The sequence below is a fragment of the Rhinopithecus roxellana genome, chromosome 6 (genome assembly GCF_007565055.1).
Source record: "Rhinopithecus roxellana isolate Shanxi Qingling chromosome 6, ASM756505v1, whole genome shotgun sequence".
Taxonomy (NCBI): Eukaryota; Metazoa; Chordata; class Mammalia; order Primates; family Cercopithecidae; genus Rhinopithecus; species Rhinopithecus roxellana.
In genome coordinates this window covers 104,771,075-104,782,732 of record NC_044554.1, presented here as the reverse complement: position 1 = coordinate 104,782,732, position 11,658 = coordinate 104,771,075, and the positions used below count along the sequence as shown (strand labels likewise).

The following is an 11,658-nucleotide window of genomic DNA, read 5'->3' as shown; positions in this document are numbered from 1 at the left end:
CAGGGCGTTCTGTGCAGAGACCGCAACCTTGGGCAGAGTCAACCCCACGCGGCCACATAACCGTCCAGGAGGCCGGGGGCAGCGCGGTGAAACGGCAAAGGGTTACACTCGGGGATCTAGGTGCTGGGGACACTGACATTTTCGGTATTATTCTTGAAGCTTTTCCTTAACTTTGAAATGACCTAAAAACACGTTGTTTTGAGATGGAGGCCTCCTGGGACCCGCAGGATGCGCGCCCGTGGGCGGGTGCGCCCGGCGGGAGGCCCTGATGGGTCGCTACGCCTCCTCCCTCAGGCCGGCCTAGCGCTCCTGCCCCACAGGACCCCTGCCGCAGCCCTAACAGCTTACCCGCGCCTCGCCCGCCCGACTGCGCCTGCGCGGAGCCGCCTCACTGTGACTCAGCAAGGGCGCCGCCTGCGGGAAGCGACCAGACGCTTCGAGAAGGGAAGCGGAAGGGCGAGGAGTGGGCGGGCCTGCGCGGCGCGGCGGGGTGGGATTGGCCGGATGGCTGGTGACGTCTTCGAGGCGCGCCGACGCCACTGGGCCGCGGCCTGGCGGGATTGGCCGGTCTCCGGGTGACGTCGTTGGGGCGCGCCCGGAAACCCAAAGGCCGAGACGGCTCTCAGATCCGGCGCCTGCAGATAAATGGCCGTAGGCCGCTGGCGGCGCGATGTCGCGTTTAGCTGTGGGCGTAGGTGTGCGTCCGACAGTGTGTCGGTCCCAGTGTCGAGGTTCTTTCTGCGTCGCTACCCGGAGCCGACTACGAAGGAGGACACCTGCGTCTCTGTCTCCTCCATCTGTTTCTCACCGCAGCTGCCTGGGTCCCGCACGAGAGCCAGGTACGTGGCCGGGATTACGCTGTCCCCTGGGGCCAGGGTCTGCCGGGGGTCGGGCCTGCCAGGGAGGTCCGGCTGCTCGGGGGTTCGGCCTGTCTGCTGAGAGTCCGGCTGTTAGCTGGGGCCCGGGCTTACTGGGGGTCTGGCGGTTGGGGGTCCGGCCTGTCTGCTGGGGGTCTGGCTGTCTGCTGGGGGCCGGGCCTGCCGGGGGTCTGGCGGTTGGGGGTCCGGCCTGTCTGCTGGGGGTCTGGCTGTCTGCTGGGGGCCGGGCCTGCCGGGGGTCTGGCGGTTGGGGGTCCGGCCTGTCTGCTGGGGGTCTGGCTGTCTGCTGGGGGCCGGGCCTGGCACTGGGGCCGTGGTACCGAGTTGGACGGGGTCGTTAAGTCGCCAGCCGAGCGACAGCCACGTAGATGTGTCTGTTTTCTTGCTGCATGTCCCCGCCCGCCAGGGTAGGGTTTTGGCTTCTTCGGACGGCTGTTGTGCGTCCAGAACAAAATCATTTGGGGATTCACGTCAAACTGTTGTGAATTCCTTGAACGAAACAATTTCGGAACGCTTGCTGTGTGTCGGGCACGGGGAGCTAGTAGTAAAGCAACTGATCCGTAGTTGGAAACTGTGGGCGAATATGGGCAGGGAAAGAACTAATGCGCACCTTGAGTAGCGGGTGTGTAACTTAGAGGGAACTGGGGAGGCTTGGAGTGGCTTTAAACCGAGGCGGGGAGGGGATGAGTAGACGTTTGCTGTGGGGGAGAGTGTTCCAGTCACAGGGGACAGCCTAGGAGGCCTCCAGGAGGGTGGAGAGAGCTGATGGGAAGGTCAGCAAAAGGCCCCGGGAGGGCTAGTGGGTACTAGATCATGGAGGGGACCTCGTGAACCCCTGGATTCTCTCTCGAGTGCAGTCCTCTCTCGAGTGCAGCAGTTTCACCAGCTGTCTGCCTGTTTTCCATGGTGACTTAACAGCTTGCGCTTCTCCCTGATCAACTCCAGGTTGATGGCATCGAGGAATAAGTTCATAGACTCAGTGCTTAAGGGAGTTGAAGAGAGAGGCGAGGGACAGAGTTAAATCTCCTCTGGATAATGGAGTCAGCTAACATGATTTAGCACCTAGTAACAGAGTTTTGTTTATGTCAACAAGTGTATTCCATGGATAAAATTGTGACTTAAAATTCACCAGAATCGTAATCATCCCTGGCAGCTGTGTGAATTGGCTCTCGCCCCCTCAGTGCGAGTTGAAATAGAAACCCGAGTTCAAGGAGTGCTTCATAGACGAGGAATTAAAAGGGCTAGAAAGGAGTCCGTGTCCCTTAATGGGGTTGATTACGAATGGCTGACACCTGGTATTTGTGCTAAAACGCCATTGAACGCGCCCCACACAGCGCGTTTGTTGACTTTCATTAGCTATAAATTGTAAATCCTGGTGACTGAAGGGCAGTCCAGCTTTCCTCCTAACTGTTCTGATTCTCGTAGGTGATACTTACCTCTGCGCTCTGCGTTTTGAGCACTGTTCTGGTAATGGAGTTTCCTGATTTGGGGAAGCATTGTTCAGAAAAAACTTGCAAGCAGCTAGGTAAGTACTTTTAAGAGACTGAATGGAAAATGGTATTTTGTTGGGGGGAAGCTGACTGTTTTGTTAATTAGCTGATAATTGTGTCTTGGCCCTCCTGGCTTTTCAGTATTGGGAACTGCACTGGTGCAGGTTCTGCTGGACACTTAGCATCCACCACAGGCGGGGTGCAGGGGTGCAGGCTGGCAGGGCTGAGTGGATCCAGTGTGCTGCTTGAGTCCTTGCAATGCCTCATGCCATGGGGTCTCTCTCTGGAAGACAGCCTGACCCTGGGATTGTTTTCACATGTGTGGGCCTTGAGGCCCTATCCATCTTGCAAGCCTGAAGCACTCAGTGTAGGTAAACACTTTGATAGCACCATCTAGAATTATTTTGTTCCAGTCTTTAAAACACTTCCCTGTTTTTTGTGTTTTAGATTTTCTTCCAGTAAAATGTGATGCGTGTAAACAAGATTTCTGTAAAGATCATTTTACATACGCTGCACATAAGTGTCCGTTTGCATTCCAGAAGGTAATTCATTCTTTGTTCAAAAGATTCTCATCTTCACTGTCTGAAGCTGCACTGTCTTGCTGGTATGGTAGGGACTAGCCACGTGTGGCTAACTCAGTGAAAATTAAATTTTAAAATCCGGTTTCTCAATCCCACTAGCCTTGTTTCAAGTGCCTGCTGTTAGGCAGTACAGATGAACGTTTCTGCCTTCACAGGACTTTCTGTTGGATGACTCTCAGGCAACTGAGATCTTATTTTCAGGGACTCATGGAGTCACTTAGTTGTAACCTTGTGTTCCAAGCTTAAGATTTGCAAATACTTGGTTCCTGTGATCCGTTACACTATAGCTGTGTCTTCACGGGATGCAAGAGAGGTTTTAATATTTGACTCGGAAGCCAATCAGGAAGGCAGTAAATATGCTTATTTCTTTGAATAACTGTAGCCTTGACATCGTATTTTGGTGACTGCCAGAGTACACAGTGGAAACTGAAAGAGGACTCTAAGGACATGAGCTTGCCCCCCAGTCCAGAGGTTTGAGACTTCTGTTGTTGACTTTTCAGATGGTTCCCAGCCCATGTTCGCTTTGTCTCTGGTTAGGTCACAGGTCATTTTGGGGAACTCTGCCGCTTGACCCTGGTGGCGGTGGTAATGTGGGTGGCTCAGCATTCTGTGCTTTGACCAGTGTTGGCCAGGGTCTGACCGTTCAGCCATTTTTAGGTCATCATGGTGGGTGGGGAGAGTGACTCACATTCCCTGCGTTTACTAGGCACAGATGACTAAGCCAGGCTGCCCAGCGTGTCTTCCCACTGCCCCTTCCTGCCCCGGCATGGGGCGGGATCTGGCTGGAGACCGTTTGCTAATACTTTATTTCTTCATTTGACCAAATGAGGGAGCACCACCACCTGTGACTCTCCCAGCTCGGGCTGCAGACGGTGTGCCCATAATTCCGTGATCATCTGTCACCCGTTTGATGTCGGTTGCCACCTCAGTTTTCTCATTGGCCTTTCCATCAACTCCTGTCCTGGCTCAGGTTTTTAGCCATGCTGGGCCTTAGCTGCTGGGCGGTCCTCCCCTCCAGAGCCCCCAGCTCAGGTTTTTAGCCTTGCTGGGCCTTCAGCTGCTGGGCGGTCCACCCCTCAGAGCCCCTGCAACCTTGGCCTGCAGCCAGTGACTGTTGTTAGTGCCTGGGAGCTCGCCCTGGGTACACGTGGCCTCATTTGGGCACAAAGAACTCTCCATGTACACAGAAGCCTCTGAGAAACTGCAGAGGGGATCAGGGGATTGAGGGGAGCTGGAGGGTCTTTGTGGTCCGTGTTTCCCTCCATCTCCTCCCTGTGGAGGCGTCTGGGCAGGCTCTGATCTCACCTGGGCGGTGCCAGCCTGAGATGGCGCCAGTTGGTTTCTGCAGTCGGCTGAAGTCCATTCTTTGAAATTTCACTAGACTCCTCAGGGCAGCTGATGCCCACATTCTAGAGATGGCTGCCGCTAATCCGTGACGACCCAAAGATGCTTTGTTGTCAGAGGGCTCGGGAGACCGGTTTTTGTACTCTGTGTTTCAGTGTGTGCCGCGCAGGAGTACCCGTTTAAAACTTCTGTGAGTTGAGGTTGTATGAGTCTCAGTGCCATCTTACCTTTGTTATTTTTAGGATGTTCAGGTCCCAGTATGCCCACTCTGTAATACCCCCATCCCAGTAAAAAAGGGCCAGATACCAGACGTGGTGGTTAGCGATCACATTGACAGAGACTGTGACTCTCACCCTGGGAAGAAAGAGAAGGTAAGGACGGAGCCCACTTCAGTTCCTTCATCCAAGAAGCCTGTTTTTTCCTTGGGCAGAGTCAGTTTTCTACCTGAAAATTGGTCTCAATAGTTTATATACAAAGTAGAAAAGTTGAGACCTAAGGCTGCATTGTCCCTGTGCTAAACTGCGAGTGGCCTGAGTTTTGAGTTTTAATATGAGGGATTCCAGATCAGGTTCGTTGTTCTTGACTGGAATTTACTAGTTTTCCTCCTGAGATGGAGAATTCACATGGCTTTCTAGATCCATTCTGTTCATGTGCGTTTCGTTTTTTCTTTTTTTTTTTTTTTTTTTTTTTTTTTTTGTCTTTTTTTGAGACAGAGTCTCGCTCTGTCACCCAGGCTGAAGTGCAGAGGTGCTGTCTTGGCTCACCGCAACCTCCTCCTCCTGGGTTCAAGTGATTCTCATGCCTCAGCCTCCCGAGTAGCTGGGACTACAGGTGTCTGCCACCACATCCAGCTGACTTTTGTATTTTTAGTAGAGACAGGGTTTCACTGTTGGCCAGGCTGGTCTTGGAACTCCTGACCTCATGATCTGCCTGCCTCAGGCTCCCAAAGTGCTGAGATTATAGGCGTGAGCCACCACACCCAGCTCAAGGAGCTTCTCTAGGGAGCTTGCTGCTGTCAGGCTTAATCCGTTCCTAGTCACTGGTCCTGGGTGGTGGTTACAAACTATATTACCATAAACCAAGTAAACTCTTAGTCTCAAACATAGAAAATAAAATCAGTGTTCCTTAGTCTGCCACACAAAATCCTCTGTACGGAAGCTTGCTCTGGTCCCCCCCTTTCTGGCCCTGTCTGGTTCCCCCTGCTGTGGCTGTGCCCTGGGACCCTCAGCTTTTGGAGGTCTCTTAAGCCTCTGAGACACCACAGCTCTGTCTGTTGTACCTACTTCTCCCACACGGCAGTTTCCCTTGCTGGGGGCTCACCTAGCACCGCCCCAAGGCCCCCACACAGGTGTGCCCTCCAGGCTGCTGCTGGCCGACTCTGCTCCTGCCCTTGTGGCGGGCATGGTCTGTTCTGCCTGCATCCCTGCATGGGTCCCTCCTGCATGGTCGCTCAGCATGGCCATGCCTGCCTGCCTTGACCGGAAGGCCACCCCCGGCTGCTAGAACCCTCCCCACTCTGCTTGCCGCCTTCCCCTTTTGGAGTTCTGTCTCCTAGGAATTTACATGGCTGCCTGCACCCTGGCACCAAAAAAAAAAAAAAAAAAAACACTGGGTACAGGGACATGATAGATATTTTCCTTGATGGAGACAACCTCCCCTGTCCCAGAGCTCCTGGAGCCAGTGCCTCTGTGGGGCTTGCCTGTCATCCGTGCTTGGCCTCCTTCCCTCCCGCTCCCTGCTTCCTGGCTGCTGCTCTATGTTGTCCTCCCAGCAGCACCTCCGGGCCATCTTCATGGGAATCCCAGCTTCAATGCTGGCTTTTTTTTTTTTTTTTTTTTAAAGGGACAAAGTCTTGCTCTGTTGCCCAGGCTGGAGTGCAGTGGCCTGAGGTTGCTCATTGCAACCTCTGCGTCACGGATTCTAGCAATTCTCCTGCCTCAGCCTCCCGAGTATTTGGAATTGGGGCACTCGCTGCTATGCCTGGCTAATTTTTTATATTTTAGTAGAGATGGGGTTTCACCATGTTGCCCAAGCTGGTCTCGAACTCCTGAGCTCAGGCAATTCAGTCCGTCTTGGCTTCCCAAAGTGCTGGGATGACAGGCATGAGCCACCGTGCCTGGCCCCATGTTCTTCTTACCTGCACTGAGACGGTCAAATGAAATTTTGCATCTGTGCTCTGTGCAGACAGGAGCCATGTCTAGTTTAAATGTGAATGTTCTTACTGGGGACTGTTAAAAAAATTTCTTATTAAGGCTGGTACAGTGGCTCACACATGTATTCTTAGCACTTTGGGAGGCCAAGGTGGGAGGATTACTTGAGGCTGAGTTTGAGACCAGCCTGGGCAACATGGGAAAGACCCCATGTCTACTAAAATAGACAAAATTAGCTGTATGTGGCGGTGTGCACCTGCAGTACCAGGTACTAGGGAGGCTGAAACAGGAGAATCACTTGAGCCCAGGAGGCAGAGGTTGCAGTGAGCCGAGATCGAGCCACTGCACTCCAGCCTGGGCAACAGAGCGAGACCCTGTCTCCAAAAAAAGAACGACTTGTTGAAGTGACTTTGCTCTCTCAGATCTTTACTTACCGTTGCTCAAAAGAGGGCTGCAAGAAGAAAGAGATGCTGCAGATGGCATGTGCCCAGTGTCACAGCAACTTCTGTATCCAGCACAGACACCCTTTGGACCACAGCTGCAGACACGGGAGTCGCCCTACTGTCAAAGCTGGGTGAGAAGAGACTCAGCTGCGATGGCTTGGAACACCCAGTAGCATGTGTGGAAGCAGCTTGCACTCGAGTGGGAGGCGGAGCCCCGTCGAGCACCGTCCCACACTGACTGCTGACCTTGTTTGTTGAGGGAGATGGGACTATAGTAAACGTGAATGCTGAAGTTGATTCTGGTGGTTCTGATTTCCCACTACTGCCGTCACTGTACTACAAACTGGGTGGCTCAAACCACAGAAATCGGTTCTTTCACAGTTCTGGGGGCTGGAAGTCCAGGCGCAGGGTGTTGGCAGTGCTGGCCCCTTCTGAGGCCTGTGGGGGAGCATCGGCTGCATCTCCCCGGCATCTCAGGGCTCACTGATGCACGACCCCCATCTCCACCTTCATCTTCACATGCCATTCTGTGTGTGTCCTGACTTACCCTTTTTGTAAGGATGCTGGTCATGTGATCCCACACTCGCGATCCCTTAAAGACTCGTGACCTCTGGAAAGACCCTGTCTCCACAGAAGGTCACACTCTGAGGTACCGAGTCTAGGGCTCCAGCGTGTCTTGTGGGGACATGATTCAACTTGTAATGCTAATATTTGTCAAATCGGGAGGCATCTGCGTCTGCTAAACTGTTGAACCTGGTGGTGTCCTGTATCTATCCCTGGGCCGGGTCGGTGGTTGGTCGCTTACCTGCAGGAAGGTGTGTGGGTTCTTGCGGTCAGCACGTGGAGGCTGAGCTGACCCACCATATCTAGGTGTTCACCCATGACAGCCTCTGAATCCAAGCCGCCGGGAGATTTCCTTGCCCTGGCTCCTGGAGGGCTGGCCCAACGACTCAGGTACTGGTTCACCCAGCTCATGTGAACGCAGTTAGGTCTGCGTGGGGTGCTGCAGCTCTTCCGTGGTGACCATGGAAAGGCTGCGTCTAACTACAGTGTGACACGATGCTCCAGTGGTGTGACTTCGTCAGGGTGGATGAAGGACACAGGACTGGGGCCCCAAGTTACAAAAGCAGCTCACTCCACAAGCTCTCAGCAGCAGCAGCATCGTAGAGCTGGTTTCTGAAACACCTTTCTGCCCTCCAAGATCTTCAGACCAACACTGCTGCATCATCCAAGACAAACCTGAAGAGAGCTGTTCTTTGTTCTCTGTGGTGGGAAGTAGAGTGATTAGATCCTTCCCATCCGCGCTGCTGTGTGGGTTGTTTCTACTCAGGTAACTTCCGCACTCGGGTACCCTCGTACTTCTAATGGCAGATAGCCTGAAACCTTGAAACTTTCCCATTGAAACACATACATTAGGCTGGGCATGGTGCCTCACACCTGTAATCCCAGCACTTTGGGAGGGCAAGGTGGGTGGATCACCTAAGGTCAGGAGTTCAAAACCAGCAAACGCCAGACGGCTCACTTGTGCGCTCTTCACCATGTTGCCTATTTAACGATGTGGCTCTCTGGCCGAGAAGGGGGGGACGGACATCCACCTACCTGGCTGAGGGTTCTTGTCCAGCGGTGGCCGTAGGCACTACTCATTCCCTGAGGCACAGCTGTGCCTGTTCCTGACCTCCAAGGGGCTGGGACTCGCTGTGTGAGAGAAGGTGTGTCTTCCTGGACCAATTGTCCCTGCCACAGCCAACTTCTTAAAACAGGCACAGTTCAGCCAGGCACAGTGGCTCACGCCTGTAATCCCAGCATTTCGGGAGGTGGAGGCAGGCGGATCACCTGAGGTCAGGAGTTGGAGACCAGCCTGGTCAACATGGTGAAACCCCATCTCTACTAAAACAAAAATTAGCCAGGTGTGGTGGCACACACTTGTAATGCCAGCTACTCAGGAGGCTGTGGCAGGAGAATCACTTGAACCTGGGAGGCGGAGGTTGCAGCGAGCCGAGATTGGGCCACTGCACTGCAGCCTGGGAGACAGAGTAAGACTCAATCTCCAAAAAAAAAAGCACAGTTGTCAGCAGCCAGCCAGCCTGAGGATAGCTGCTTTGCACCTGGATGTGATTTCAGCACCAACAAAGTTGCAAAATGCCACCTGTTGAAGATGGCTCTGTCCAGTGACGAAGCAGTGGAAACTTCCAGAAGTGACTTAAACCGACAATGGCAGGATAGGGCTTCCTCAAGTACTGGAGATTACAGGAGACTGGGTTTTATAGGATTGAAGAGCAGAAAGCCAAAATAATGCGGGGGAGGGGAGGGAGGCTGGAGTGTGAGGTCCACAGTCCTTCGTAGCTTAGATGACAGATGCACCCTTTGTGGCCTGACACTCTCCATCACTGTCTGATTTTGTGAAACGATGAACACGGGTAACATAAATACTGGTCTTAGGTTTATACTGACAGCCACTATGCGCATCGAGGGTGCAGTGATTTCCTGGGAACTTAGAGGGTGCTGGAATAAGGTGAAACAAAATGCCCCCGAGTTCCGTCCTGATCTGAACTGCCCTGGCCATCCAGATGTGCCCACCAGGCATCCCACTGAGACAGTTCACAAAAACAGGAGCCACTGCATTTTTTTTTTGGTTTCACCGTCTAGAAATGTAACAGGAAGGGTTTGTATTGTTTCCATTTATAAAAAGGTGATCATACCTGCAGTCGGGCAAACAATGTTTCTGTCAATGACAGACCATGCGATGATGCTGTATTTTCACTATAATTTTTTTTTTCAATCTGTCACAAACTTGTTTGCTTTTATTACTTTTAATTGACATAATTGTACATATTGATGGGTTACATTGTGGTATTTGGAGGAGTTTGAGACCAGCCTGGGCAACATGGTGAAACCCTGTCCCCCCTAAAAATATAAACAGCCAGTCGTGGTGGTGGGCACCTGTAATCCCAGCTACTTGGGAGGCTGAGGCAGGAAGATTGCTTGGACCCGGGAGGCAGAGGTTGCAGGGAGCCAAGAACGCATCACTCTACTCTAGCCTGGGTGACGGAGCAAGACTCCATCTCAAAAAAAAAAAAAGGTAAAAAGCTGGTCACCCTTCAGTCCCACAGAACGCTGGGATATAATCCTCCCAGCAGGCTGGACCACACCAGGCCTAGGTTTAGAAGCACAAACACGCAGCGCCGTGCCACAGTGGCCCACAGCATTCAGCGCACTCACATTCTGCACACGTTTGTTGCCTGGGAGCCACAGACTACACCCTACAGCCTAGGTGTGGAGGAGGCCGGACCATCGGACCATCGAACTGTCAGTCACTCTAGGGTGTTTGCACAATGCAATCACCTGACCACGCACATCCCTGACACTAGGTGACATGTGACTGTTTCTGTGCTTATTTCATGGGGTCTGTCCTAGGCTGGTGGTTCCCAAGCCCTAGCCTGTGTCAAAACACAGGGCTCCTTTCGGGAGGGTGCTGGACCCCACCCCGAGGCCCTGATTCTGTGGTCTGAGGTGGACTCAGGTTTACACCTGGAGCTGCCTGGGTGACACGTCTGGTCTGGGACTGCGCTTGGACAAGCCGCTTCCCTGCGTCTCCAGCACTGCCGGCCCTGTGTGCTGTGGAGCAGTGAAAGTGCAGACAGCACAGTGTTCAGTGTGGTTAAGTTTAAAAACCACTAACTTGGTTCAGTCAGTGGAAAACTTTGGTATGTTAGGAACCTGGGTATGTGAACTGAATTTGCAGATGAGGTGTTCTAATGAAAAAATGTTTTTAATTTTTAAAGTCTTAAGAAACAATGTTCTGATAATTTAATGTTCAAATTGAGATGTCTCCAGCCGGGCCCAGTGGCTTACGCCTGGAATCCCAGCACCTTGGGAGGCTGAGGTGGGTGGATTGCTTGAGCCCAGACATTAGAGACAGGATTGGGCAATGTAGTTAGATGAAGTATCTCAAAAAAATAAGTAGCCGGGCATGATGGTGTGTGCATGTGGTCCCAGTTCCTCAGGAGGCTGAGGTGGGCGAATCACCTGAGCCTGGGGACATCAAGGCTGCAGTGAGCTGTGATCACACCACTGCACTCCAGCCTGGGTGACAGAGAGCAAGACTATCTCATTTAAAAGAAAAAAGAAAGGCCGGGCGCGGTGGCTCAAGCCTGTAATCCTAGCACTTTGGGAGGCCGAGACGGGCGGATCACGAGGTCAGGAGATCGAGACCATCCTGGCTAACACGGTGAAACCCTGTCTCTACTAAAAAAAAAAAAAATACAAAAAACTAGCCGGGCGAGGTGGTGGCGCCTGTAGTCCCAGCTACTCGGGAGGCTGAGGCAGGAGAATGGCGTGAACCCGGGAGGCGGAGCTTGCAGTGAGCTGAGATCTGGCCACTGCACTCCAGCCTGGGTGACAGAGCGAGACTCCGTCTCAAAAAAAAAAAAAAAAAAAAAAAAAAAAAAAAAACCAGGCGCAATGGCTCACACCTGTAATCCCAGCACTTTGGGAGGCTGAGGCAGGCGGATCACAAGGTCAGGAGTTCGAGACCAGCCTGGCCAACAGGGTGAACCCCCGTCTCTATTAAAAAGACAAAAATTAGCCAGGCGTGGTGGCAGGCGCCTATAATCCCAGGTACTTGGGAGTCAGGAGAATCACTTGAACCCAGGAGGAGGAGTTGCAGTAAGCTGAGATTGTGCTATTGCATTCCAGCCTGGCCCACAGAGTGACACTCTGTCTCAAAAAACAAAACAAAACAAAAGTATCCAAAACACACTGGGCTTTGAAGA

The 11,658-nt window shown here is 52.7% G+C and overlaps 1 protein-coding gene across 1 annotated transcript; it reads left to right on the top strand.

The window, feature by feature from the left end:
* Positions 1-583: 583 nt before the first annotated feature.
* ZFAND2A (zinc finger AN1-type containing 2A) lies at positions 584-10,860 on the top strand. Its single transcript, XM_030932920.1, has 6 exons — positions 584-839; positions 2,304-2,403; positions 2,816-2,910; positions 4,536-4,664; positions 6,866-7,017; positions 7,757-10,860. The coding sequence occupies exons 2-6, from the start codon at positions 2,349-2,351 to the stop codon at positions 7,863-7,865; spliced, it is 540 nt and encodes a 179-aa protein (XP_030788780.1). The 5' UTR covers positions 584-839; positions 2,304-2,348; the 3' UTR covers positions 7,866-10,860.
* The last annotated feature ends 798 nt before the right edge of the window (positions 10,861-11,658 follow it).

Bases quoted from the DNA above. Each gene is read 5' to 3' on its own strand.
- ZFAND2A (XM_030932920.1), top strand. From the start codon at position 2,349: ATGGAGTTTCCTGATTTGGGGAAGCATTGTTCAGAAAAAACTTGCAAG. The intron at 2,404-2,815 runs GTAAGTACTTTT...TTTGTGTTTTAG, and splicing joins AAAAACTTGCAAGCAGCTAG to ATTTTCTTCCAGTAAAATGT. The intron at 4,665-6,865 runs GTAAGGACGGAG...TTGCTCTCTCAG, and splicing joins ACCCTGGGAAGAAAGAGAAG to ATCTTTACTTACCGTTGCTC.